The sequence below is a fragment of the Molossus molossus genome, unplaced genomic scaffold (assembly GCF_014108415.1).
Source record: "Molossus molossus isolate mMolMol1 unplaced genomic scaffold, mMolMol1.p scaffold_m16_p_11, whole genome shotgun sequence".
NCBI classification, from domain to species: domain Eukaryota; kingdom Metazoa; phylum Chordata; class Mammalia; order Chiroptera; family Molossidae; genus Molossus; species Molossus molossus.
The window spans coordinates 49,713,947-49,727,007 of NW_023425346.1; the positions used below are offsets into that span (position 1 = coordinate 49,713,947).

The 13,061-nt window shown below is 39.1% G+C and overlaps 1 protein-coding gene across 2 annotated transcripts in view; it reads right to left on the minus strand.

Annotated features, from left to right (window-relative positions):
• Window positions 1–2,955: 2,955 nt before the first annotated feature.
• Window positions 2,956–13,061, minus strand: part of ABCB11 (ATP binding cassette subfamily B member 11) — a 73,058-nt gene continuing 62,952 nt past the window's right edge. For both annotated transcript variants that reach the window (XM_036254511.1, XM_036254510.1), the window contains exons 23-27: window positions 10,420–10,576; window positions 9,101–9,298; window positions 6,343–6,549; window positions 4,249–4,395; window positions 2,956–3,156 (exon numbers count right to left, since the gene is read on the minus strand). In XM_036254511.1, the coding sequence (XP_036110404.1) occupies window positions 2,956–3,156; window positions 4,249–4,395; window positions 6,343–6,549; window positions 9,101–9,298; window positions 10,420–10,576 (910 nt within the window). The remainder of the gene's footprint in view (window positions 3,157–4,248; window positions 4,396–6,342; window positions 6,550–9,100; window positions 9,299–10,419; window positions 10,577–13,061) is intronic.

Below are 13,061 nucleotides of genomic sequence, written 5' to 3' on the forward strand. Positions count from 1 at the left end.
AAAACATTGCTTGTCTCTGACTTTGATTCCATACTTGGCATATCAGAAATATATAGTCTTAACCAATACGATAGCATTATCTCCTCTCTTTTCAGTAATCATTGTTAATACCGGTAGGTACTGTTCTGGGTCACCTCAGGTGAACATTTTCCTTTTTATCTCCAGCTATTTTGTTGTCCTCACATTTATCTCTTTGTATCTGAGAATAGAAGCTGTACCTGAATTACAAACAGGAGGGATTGGCCAATTCACCAGCTGGCTATGTATTCTTCTTCCTTAATCTGCTGCACATTTTGTCCAAGTGCTGATTTATTGCATTGAGTAGTTGTACCCAGAGAGCTATATGCCAATCATGTGCACCCTGATTACTCATTATGAGCCTTAGGATACGATACAACTCACTAATGAGCACATTATAATGCTGGCCAGTGCCAATTAGATGATAATCATGTGTTTGCTTTATTTACAGTCCATCTATTTAAATTAATTGGGCATTTAATTGAACACAGTGTGAAAGAAATTGGAATTGGGTTTCTCAGTTTGTTTAAGTTACTTTCATCTGCCATTTCATTTCACAGGTAGGTGAAATTAACTCACTTGATCTGGAAATTTAGAGCAAATACAAATGAACATCATAGTTATTTTATAATGGCACATATGTGTAAATTTATCTCAAAATGTGTTAGAAAACAGCAATAAAATTTGCAATTTTTACATTTCCACTGACATCCTCATGTGACATGATTACAGAGAGAGTCTACATGCAGAGGAGACATTAATAAATCCATCCCTTAGTTGGAAATATGAGGAGGGATCTTAAACTAACCTGATGAGCATGTTCTAATACTTCCTTAGGATAAGAAATTTACATCATTCATAAATAAATATGTGGCAAACCATATTTAATTATGATGCTATGTATTTTTCTTTTTCTGGATATAGTATCAAAATATTTCAGAATCTACATTTTTTTTAGTGAGCGTTTAATTGCCCCAAATTGCATGCATTGAATACACCACTGAATTCAAAGTGTCTTTTCATTAAAATAATTTCATAATAACACATGTAGAATAGATATAGAGTAACTACATGAAAAAGAGTTTCTAGACAAAAGATCTAGAGATCAACTCTTCTATGTTTAGATCTTTGTCTGAACAAGTTTTCCAAAGTTTTTGAGTACAGTATAAAAACACATTTCAAGGAAGAAACAATTCATGTTTTTATGATTAAAAAAACCAAACCCTTGCCTGAGGGTATTTTTCCATTTCAGATAAAGTGGGAGGGAGGGAGGGAAGGAGGGAGGGAGAGGAAAACACCAGTGTGAGGAAGACACATTGACTGGCTGCTTCTTGCATGACCCCAACCAGGCCGGGGATGAACCGCAACCAAGGTACCGCAACCCAGGTACGTGTCCTTGACCAGAATCAAACTTGTGACTCCTTGGTCCGTGAGCTGATGCTCCAACTGCTGAGCCAAACTGGCCAGGGCTGAGCTCATGTTTCTATAAGACTCACATTGTAGAGGAACAACTGAGGCTCAGACCACGACATACAGGAACCTGGATTCTCTAACCCTGACTGTCTGATAGAGTGACCTCTAGTCACCTGTTGCTACTGGGAACTTGACATGTAGCTAGTCTGGACAGAAATATGTAGCAAGTGTAAATACATATTGGTGTTTGGATATTCAACACGATAAAATAAATTTTTAAATAATTAATTAATTTATTTTTGTTACAGATGTTTCTCCTTTTTTCCCCGATTCCCCCCTTCCCCTCCCTCCCCGCCCTGTCCCCAGCTTTGTTGTCCATGTCCATTGTCCATGCACACATGCATGTAAGTTCTGCGGTTCATCTCTTCCCCAACACCCCCTCTTCTGGGGATTGTCAGTCTGTACCCCACTTCCACATCTCTGGGGCTACCCCATTCTTCAGACTGTTATGTTCATTATATTCCACAAATAAGTGAGATCATATACTTGTCTTTCTCTGTTTGGCTTGTTTCGCTTAGGATAATACTTTCCAGGTCCCTCCATGTCGTCTCAAAGGATAAGAGATCTTTCTTTCATACAGGTGCATAGTACTCCATTGTGTATATGTACCACTGCTTTTTTATCCATTTTATCCAAGTGATGGACACTTGGGCTGTTTCCAGATCTCAGCTATTGTAAATAGTGCTGCTATGAACATGGGGGTACATATATTATTTCTGATTGGTGTTTCAGGCTTCTGAGGGTATATTCCTAGAAGTGGGATCACTGGGTCAAATGGCAGTTCAATTTTTAATTTTTTGAGGTAGCACCATATTGTTTTCCATAGTAACATGATAAAATAATTTAAAATATTAATTTTTATATTGATTACATGTTGTAGTGATAATATTTTGGATATATAGAGTTAAATAAAATATATTATTAACATTAATTTCACCTTTTTTCTTATTCTTTCTTTAATGTAACTAGAAATTTTTAAATTATATATGTGATTTACATCAGTAGCTCATATAGTATTTCCATTTGAAGGCATTGCTCTATACCAGTGGGAAGAAGGAACATTTACCACTTTTATTGTCTCAGGGCTGACAAATTATGGGCTCAGAAACGAAAAAATAAAAACCTCCTCTGCCCGTGAGGAGTTCGAAGTCTCATTTACTCCGAGACTTCTCACTGATGCCATGTGACAATGGGGACCGGCTCCGCACAGAGAAATCACTGGGCGGTGCCGGAGAAGCTGCTCCTCACTGGCTGCTCACTCACACTGCACCTACTTCCTTTCATTTTCTATATACAGACAATTAAAACTAAATTATTATTGAAGGTCATTAGAAGTTAGCTTGGATCCCAGTGTGTGACAGTATGTGCAAAAGTAAAATAATCATCATGTCTTCTTAAAGGAAAAAAGAAAAAGATAACCCACAGCACGTTGTCATTGGTGCATCGTCCACGTGTGGAGTCAGGTCAACTGATGGGGGCTCCTGTAGTGACTAGTTTGTAGTAGGCTCCTTTCTGGGCCATCAGTTCTTTATGGCTCCCCTTTTCAATCACTGTCCCCTGTGACATGACAGCAATAATATTCGAGTTCTGGATGGTGGACAAACGGTGGGCAATGACAATGCAGGTCCGACCTTCTCTGGCTTTGTCCAGGGCAATCTGCACTGTCTGCAAAGAAAAGGTAGAAAGATGATGCAAAGATACATGCATGTTCCCTGGCCCACCATTGCAAGAGTTCTGTGCAATACCACCTGAGGAACATTGCTATAGTCAGGGGTTAAACCCAAAGGCTTGGCATAAAAGAAGTGTTTGCTGAATACAATGCATCAGGGGTTTGCACTGCAGTCCCTAGGCTGAAGAATTTCAGGGAAGTGAGACTCAATCAAACTATGAGGTCATTATGCAATTTCAAAATACCCGATGGTCTAGTTTGATCTAATGAGACCCAGGAAGCAAGGGAAGGTAGCAGTCATTGACCATTCCTGATTTTGTTCTTCACTGAGGACATTTTAGCTGTCTCCAAAGTGGAATCCCAGTTTCTAAGGAGTTAATAAATGTTAAATTTCATAATTGTGTTTTGCCCGATTGCATTTCCCTTCATGCAAACTGCGTATCAGATACAGCCTCTTATTTGGTGTTGTATGCTCTGCCACATGACTTTAGGAATATAAAAATTAAAATGCCCAACAGGTGACCTAGATTATTTTACTTTACTTAAGAAAGTTAATTATTTGCCCTTGAACAAATGTCACCAAGACTAGAGAATCTTAAAAACAATTTTTATTTTAAAGTTAAAAAAAATTTATATTTGAAGGAACCCTATTTTAAATCACTTTCTCTGGATCAATGATTTTTGACTAGTGTGCCACAAGAATTGTTAAACATGCAATACCTGACTACTTAGTCAGGGGCACTGACCTCTTTTCTCTTAGATTGTCAAATAAAAAATGACAACAGCCAACACAACAATAGCCGTCTGATGCAAATGAATCAAAATTACACCTATTTTTTTGTCAAACTGGCAAAAAATATGTATTTTTTTGGTGCGCTGTAGAATTTTAGTAATTAGTTAATGTGTGCCATGAGATGAAAAGGGTTAAAATCACTGCTCTAGATTATTGTCCTTGTCTCCACAAAGTATTGGCAATTTCTACTGTTAATGAATCAGAAAATTGAAAACAGTGCCATTTTACAAGGACAAATATTACAGGGAAAAAACTCATTTATAGTGATCCAAGACTTCAGGAAATCAATACCTACCTTTTCACTTTCTGTGTCTAAGGCAGAAGTAGCTTCATCTAGCAGCAAGATTTTAGGGTCTCGCACAATGGCCCGAGCGATAGCAATGCGTTGTTTCTCTCCTCGAGAGAGTTGAGACCCCTGAGACCCAACGTTAGTTTCATATTTCTGCAAAAAGCATGATACATTTGAAAACCAGTAGCAGACACTGCTCCTATGCTGCACGGAGTCCCCATCAGTGACCCCTCTGGGAATTGAAGTAACTTGCTGCTTTATAAAATTGAAAAGAATGAGTCCTTCATTATGGGATGTCAAATCCATTTAGAAATCTTAGACAATGTGGATCTTGTGACCTTTTTTGTTGGGAACCAAGGGGACTTTATATACCCTTCTCTGCTTTGTATTTTTTCTTTCAGCTTTGTATTTTTTCTCTCTTTCTCCCTGTGTGTGAGATTCCTCCCTGATTCAAGATTTCTTGATTTTCAAACTCAGGAAGATCTTTCTACGACAGAATAATCCTCGGAATGGAAGGACCTTGCGGGTAATCTTCCAGTCCAGCCCCTGCTGAGGAGACATCATCCCAGAACACAAGCCTGGCTGTGAATCTCCACCCCACTGCTCACTAGCTCTGTGATCATGAGAAAATTATTTAAATTTTTTTGAGGTACAAACTAGTCTGAAGGATGCAGATATTAATAACTAGTATTTGTTCTGAGTTTTAGGTGAAATTATAAAGAAAAAAGTCCTAGCTAGATACCTGGTATGACTATATAAAGAATAGTTAACATTTGTAGAATATTTACTATGCATCAGTGATTGTGCTAACTATTCTAGCCAGATTATCATTTAATATTCACAAAAATTGTTTGTTTCCCTATTTTGTAGATGACAAAACATATGCACACACAGGTAAGCAAATTGTATAAAGACAAACAGATAAAAAGCAGCAAGAGTCACATCGAAGTCCGGGTGCGTCTAGCTTCTGAGCCCTTGCCCTTGATCATACTCGGTCTGCCTCCGCCTCCCTCACCTCCTGACAAATGCTCAACCAAGCCAAGTGAGACACGTAATAACCTACTTTGTCTTACTTTAACTGCTGAGAAAAAGTGCTCAGTAAAAGGTATTGTAAGTAAGTCTATATGAGAAAGAGGCAATAAATTAACTTGAAGCCAGTGTCTCCCACAAAATGAGTAGTTGCTCAACAAAGATTTGTGGAATACATGAATCTTCCCATGGACACGAGCTTTGCTTTGCGTTTAGGATACAGCAAATAGTAATTCCCACATTAGGCTACCCAAGTTAGATGAGGTCAGGAGCCTAAGACTTAGAAGTCTTTGTGAAAAGAACAAAGAAAAAAGCCCAGCACAATTGCCACAAAACGTAGAATCACTTGCAAAGAAAAGCAATGTCCCAGTGGTATTTAAAAGAAAGAAGTGGAAAATGTTAACTGTAATATTTGGCTGCTAAAATTCAGTGTCCATGTCTTAATTTTCTCTGTAATCAATCGCCAAGAGAGACTCTTGGTTGATGGAAAAATTCAGGGTCAATACTGTGCTCAGTCAAACTTGGCTCTGGAAAAGTGTGACACACTAAGGCAGAGGCACCTCACCCCACAGCTGCTGTGCATGCTGCCAAGTAATGAAATTAGGACGACGATGATAATAACAGCAGCAGCTTTCTTTGTGTGGCTATTATGTATATTCTTTCATTTTAATGTTATCTTTTGCATTTTGCAGGTGACTGAGTCTCAGACAAGATAAGTAATTGTCCCCAAGTTACACAGCTAGCAAATGGCAGAGCTTGGATTCACATCGATGTCTGCTTTAAACCTCAGGACTTTTTTTCACTATGCTAAGTTGATGCTCAATGTGCTACTGCTTTTATGTACAACGAGTTCTATAGCATCCTTTGCACCTGATAATATAATACTTTCCAAAACTAAAGAGAATGTTGATGAGGCATATTTATTTTGCTTGAAAAACTGAGATCAACCCCAGGCATTGGGAAATAAATTGTGTTGCCTTTGACCTTCTCTTCGAGCCCAAATTATAATACTCTTTGGTTATATACGCCATCACCATCTCCCATAGGGAGTCCTTCTGATGTGGTACTCACCTCTGGGAGTGACATGACAAAGTCATGCAGCTGAGCCTGCTTTGCAGCTTCTATGACTTTTTCCATGGGAATTTCTTTGGTGTTGTCCCCATACCTGATATTGTCCATTATGCTACAGGCAAACAACACTGGTTCCTGGGAAACAATTCCAATGTTCGAGCGAAGAAACTGGACATTTACCTTCTTGCTGTCGTGCCCATCTATCATCTGCCAACGGGGTGACAACCAGGGCATTGCGTTTTAGAATTCTAGCATCGAGGAAAGTTTATATTCTAGAGTTAGTGTTATGTAGGACATTGCTTTGCTTAAGATCAGACTATGGTTTTGTTTGCTTCCCAAACTCTAGCTCTGCAGGTGGTACAAATGAGAAAGGTATTGAGGACAGTATTTAGTTTTTTAAAAAAAATTCCCCTTATGCTTTGGTGCAGGACATCCTCTACAAGTTTGCAGAACTACTCAGTTTGAGACCCCATGGGTTATAAAATTGGACAACATAAGAATCAGACCTGTTTCTGTGATCTTACTGAACACTAGCCTCCGCATAAGTGAGATAATAAACCCACGTAAGAAAGGGGTATATTTATTCACTTACGCAGTCAACATCTTTTGTCTGCTTTAGGAAGAAAATATAATCTCTTAGGAACTCACCCCCTAGTCAAGCAGTTAAGTATAAGAACTCATATATCTACCATTTGAGCTAGTTCACTTAAAGCCCTAGAATAGTTAAGATACAGTATGTCTAACATATTATTGTAAAGTATTTGGCCCTATGATTTCTGAAAAAGACTAGGGTAAATAGTGTGAGCATATTATATTGTAGATAATATCTCAGCAATGGGAAAAGCAAACACTATTCGAAAAAACATAAGGCATTCCTTAACAATTAGCCCTCTCTCATTTTCCTCTGCTCATTTTCCATAGTACTTAAAGTCTGCAAAGCACAATTTAATACTTAATTAAATGCTGGAGCTGTTTGCTCATTATTGTGCATGTGCTAGTAAGTTCCCAGAAGACGGAGACATGCTTCACACTCCTTAGACTCTCCTGCAGGGCCCAAGGCAGACTGCTCATCATTGGCCTCCAAATAAATGTTGAAAATGTTGAATGCTTGCATTTGGTGTCTTCCTTAAGAGCAAAGAGAATTTTTCAAAATTGCATAAAAGGTGGTATTTTTTCTACTTAAAAATGTTTATGGAAATATTTTACAATGATGACAAAATCTATTGGGCCCATGAAATGCAAGGAATTATATTGATTATATTGATTTTTTTCATGGGCATTGCTTTCTACCTGTGACCAGAATTTTCACAGAGTACATTCAGAGAAATATACTTAATGTATGTGTTTTTCTCAGCATTTCTCTTCAAAATATGATCTATCCTCAATGAAGATTAAATTATCCAGGGAAATAAAAAAGGCCTTTTTCAAAATATTAAGATGAAACAATCAATCAAGTGTGGAGCACAATAAATCATTTTCAGACCCATGCCTCTGAATCACATGTTGGAAAACTACTGTGCATGCACTCTAACAAAGTGAGAGTGAAAAGCAAGAGAGAGGAAGATATAGAGACTAGGAAATGAAGCACCTAATCTAAGAAAATATTGCAGGAAATTCACAGGAGACAATTTTCAGCATGTACAGGTTGTAATTAGCCCAGGCAGTGGCAGAAATGAGGGAAAGAAGCAGGTCCCTCAGAATAGGTAGCAAGATAAAAATATTGGAAGAACACAAAGATTTTACAAGGCAGAGGATAAAAAAAAAAAAAAAAAGCCTTTCAGAAAAACAAGAAAGAAAATGTAATGCTAATATACATCACAACTTGACTAAGTGATAAACACTATTTATTTGCATAATCATAATAAAAGTTGTTAATTGATTTTCAACTTTTAGAACCAGCCTAGAGTGAAAGCATGAGAGATGAATGTTATAAACGAATGTAGCGTTTTATATTCTTGATCATATAAAAGTGTAGTTATTAGGACTTGACAGGTAAAAGGAGGAAGAAGCGAAAATAAGGGTTGAACTGCTAATAGTCTCATCTTAGAAAGGGAGAATTTAAGAGATGTTATCTACAGGTGGTGAAGAGAAACAGAAATGCATTAGTTAAATATTTCACTTGCTTTTCATTACCAATCTTTCTTATTTTATTTTGTACTCCTCTGCACATATTATTTAGAAACAAACAAACAGAGGAGAGAAAAGAGAAGAAATGCTGTAGAAAATAAGCAACAAAAGAATCCACCAACTTTCAAACAATCTCATAAAAGCTTTATGGCACATGATTACCATTTGAGTTCCTTATACTATTTAGACTTAAGCATCTTGAACCAGGATTGTCTCTAATTTTTTCACGCTAAGTCCCCTTTCTCGCTCATCTATCACTGTGTCTGTTATCACCCCCACTTTTTCCGTTCCCAGTCATTAGTCTCCTGATTAGTCTGCACTTTCTGCTCCATTTACGGGTAAGCGAATGCTTCTGTTAAATACGCTCATCTCCAGCTTTGCAGTGTGCCCAGTTTTCTTTGCCTAACTGGTCAGCAGGCCATCTGGAACTGGGAGGAATATAATATTAGAAATTGTGAGGTAGAATCAGGTCAACCAGCACATGACTGGTACTGAAAACAATCCACAGGGGTGAGTGTCCAAGGCTAGTGCTTTAGAGTGAGTTTGGCAAGGCGCAATCTTGAAGACCACTTTCAGGGGTTAGAGATATTCTGCAGAAAGTAAACTTCTCTAAAGCATCTGCTTTGCTTACCACCTTCCCATGGTCAGGATCATAGAAACGTTCCAACAGCTGAACACTGGTACTTTTACCACATCCACTGCTTCCCACAAATGCCAGTGTCTCCCCGGGTTTGACCGACACCGAGAGACCATTCAGAACTTGTATATCAGGTCGAGAAGGATATGTAAACTTACAGTCAACAAAGTCAATTTGCCCCTGGAAGTTGTCCTGTGAACAGAAAGATTGGAATTACATATATTCCTACTAGAATCTAGAATATTGAAAATGCACCTAAATCTGAGCTTTATATCCCTACTTAAGATACCTTCAATGCCATGCTGCCAAAGTGCCAGGTATAAAGACAATAGCTTAATGAATTCCCTATTCTAGCAGGTGTAGAACAAAGGAAGGCTGGAGCAGTGGAATTAAAGACATTTGAGCTCTTATTCCCATTCTAACGTAAGGGGATGTCCTTGTCATCCATTACTTGACATTCTGGAAGAATGTCAAATGGAAGAGACTAGCTAGAATATATGATTACATCACAGAAGCCAGGAACTGCCCCAACCCCTATATCTTTATTTCCTCAAAGATTCAAAGTTATAGCATTACACTTGGAGCGACTTAGAAACTTACTGAAGCCCTGTATTGCAAATATGGACACCTTCAGTTGTACTATCTAAATTATGGATTCTAGAAATGGATAGACATTTAATAGCCCATACAGAGACTTTACTTGTATTGAGCTGAAGCTGAAGGAGAAGCGGGTCATTTGGCCAATTTAAAAATATTTCTAAATGTAGTTTTAGAAATCTAAATTTAGTTTTAGTTTTAGATTTGTTTTGTCTCCTGAACAAAAAACACCTGTGGAGACTATCAATTAGAAAAAAAGCTATTTTATTAAGCTCAAATTAATTTTCTGGCAGTCCATATGAAGGAACTAAAACTTGAACCCAGATAAACATGAATTACATCAATATTATTGGACAGAAAAAAACCTATTTTTTCTACATTCCATACCAGAACATCAGTAGAAAATATGGTGTTTGGGTAGCTTCATTATTCTGGAATTAAGTGTGTTTTATAGTACACAGAATTTACCAGTCACTGGATATTGTTGTCTTCTTTAAATGCCTGCTTTATGAGTCATTTTTAATGCTAATTTACTTCATTTATTTACATTTATAAATCTGTCCATTCTGAGTGCATATGAATGAACTCATGTACTGCAGGAATTTAGAAGCTAAGTGTTGTTGTATGATCAGCCCCAATAGCTGTTGTGCATACACACTTACATGAGTGTGCACGACCTTCCCCCACTGCTCTTGTACCCCCACCTCAGTACTTACCCATTTTTCACCTGCACCACTGTATACATTGATTGGGGGTCGTCGGTCCAGCAGTTGAAAAAAGCGTGCCGCCGATATCTTAGCTTTGGCATAACTCGGGGTGTAAGAATAGGCTCTTCCAAGAGCTGTTGCACTCAGTACAACTGAAGAGATCACCCTGAAATTGGACACCCATGTAGACAGGGGTGTGGTATGGTTGGTGTGGTGGCCCAAGAGGCAGAGGGGTTTGCTAGCAAAGAGCTGAGCAGCTTTGGGCAGGTTACTTTAGACTTGTTTGGGAAGATGGGATTGGAGAGATTAGCAGTTTTCAAATTGTGTTCTATGAAAAAAGAGTTAGGGGAGGATTAAATGAGGGAGGCTCAGATCTCCAAACCCTGCTTCAACTACAATAGCCTCTTTTAAAAAAATATGTTCGAGAAAAGACTTCTTTAAAAGAAAAAAAGAAGAAGAAGAAGAGAGCATGAAAAATCACCAGATTGGGTTAATAACATTTTTTAAGTCTATCATAAGTGCATAAGAGAGAGTGATTGGTGATAAATGCATCAATCTATACCAAGCATGCATGTAATTCATGTTTCAGACAGCACAGGAAAGATATAATTGCTTGTATCCTCCTACTTGGCCCAGTCTCTAACTATATTTAACATGTGTGTAGTTAATGAGCAAATGAGTAAATGAATAAATGAAAGATAAACACGGTAAGAAACAGCTCTGTTGCTATACACACTATGATATGAGGGGCACCTGGCAAAGCTGTCCACCTGCACTGCCAAGCACAGAGGCTCTGCCTCCATAGTGGTAGGGAGCAGTGGTGTGTGTTTTATTGTTCAGGTCACAAGCAGACATTGTTTTGAGCCAGACTTGCAAACCCAAACATCTCTAGGAGTCCAGTCCAAAGCTTAAAACAATGGAAAACAACTGGAATAAAATGGGAAATGGTGGAGGGTGATCTTTCAGTTTTTAAAGAGAAGATAGAAATTAGGAGCTTTCTGTAGTCTCTGAATTTTTATGTGTTGGCAAACAATTCTTCAAAAATCTTCCATAAACTAAACAAGTCAACTGTTTGTGATTTCGGATTTAAGTTAGTAGCTCTAAATGTGCAAGCATTTAGAAAAGAGACTTTCCTGGTTGGGGTCAGCGCAATGGGGCAGGAGGGCAAAAACATCTTCCATACTGATTATCAGAGGCAAGAAGACAGAACTCATGACTTGAGAATGAACCCGAGAGAACAGATTTCTGTTGGAACCACTTTCCTGAATGCCCTCCATACCATCTTTTCTCAGACCATTTTGCCTTACCCCCATATCTCCCCGCTACATCACACCCATATACATGGCCCTTGGTTCCCTGACACCTTTAGGCTCTCACCCAAAGATGTGAGAAACTGGACTCAAAGCTAACCTTACTAGAAGAGCAGGCACCAGCTACAAGAAAGGAGCACAATTCCCCTGAACCACCTCTTCCTGTCTCCACCTAGGAGGAGTCAGCTGGAAACGTGCTCTTCTGGTAAGAAGTAGAGTTCAAATAAGGCAGTTTTCTGAACTATCTCAGTCAAGGCCTCTAGATTTTCTCAGCATTAGCCAGTATGTAGCTATGAAAATGGTTAATTCATCCTATTACTATGTATGCACCCCGTTGCAACATGACTCCCCTATGATATTGTGATTTATAATAAGAAACACAGAACACCTAAACCCTTGGAATTTCCTGTATCTCAAGAGCAATCTAGGGCCCTGGCCAGTTTGGCTCAGCGGTTAGAGCGTCGGCCTGCAGTCCGGAGAGGCCCGGGTTCGGTTCCCGCTAAGGGCATGTACTTCGGTTGCAGTTTGTCCCCGGCCCTGGTTGGTCGTGCGGGTGGCAGCCACTCAATGTGTCCCTTCACATCGATGTTTCTCTCTCTCTCTCCCTTCCTCTCTCTCCCTCCCACTCTATCTGTACAAAAAATGGAAAAATGTCCTCGGGTGAGGATAAAAAAAAAAAAGAAAAGAAAAAAGAGCAATCTAGGTGTTTTTAGCTGTTTGGAAAGCCCCTAGGTGACCCAAGGATGGGGCAGATGCCAGAGGAAGCAATCATTTGATTAAGGGGTGAAACTTTCAGTCTCTCCCCCTGCATTTCACCTCCAGGGAAGGGTAGAGTGTCTGAGGGATCTACGGGTGGGGTGATCGGCAGTCTTGTAGGACTGTGTCATTCGCTGTGGGCTCTGACACTATCTGTAGGCACATGGAGTCAGAATGAAGTTGAATTGTAGGATATCCATCAGGTGTCAGAAGTGCTGTGAGTGTGACAGCAGAGTGAGAATGAAGGAGAAACGTGTCAGATCTTTTCATCAGAAGGTGGATTTCACCCGGCGAGTGTGGCTCACTGGTTGAGCGTCCACCCTTGCACCAAGAGGTCACTGGTTTGATTCCCAGGCGGGGCACATGCCCAGGTTGTGGGCCAAATACCCAGTGGGGGGCATGCAGGAGGCAGCCAATTGATGTTCTCTCTCATCGGTGTTTCTATCTCTCCTTCTCCCTTCCTCTCTCTCTCTCTAATATCAATAAAGAAAAAAAAAAGGGTGGATTTCATTTCTTTATTCTTTATATCTGGGATTAGTTGTATGACTTTATTTGACCAAAGAAATAGAAAATGTGCTGCATGCA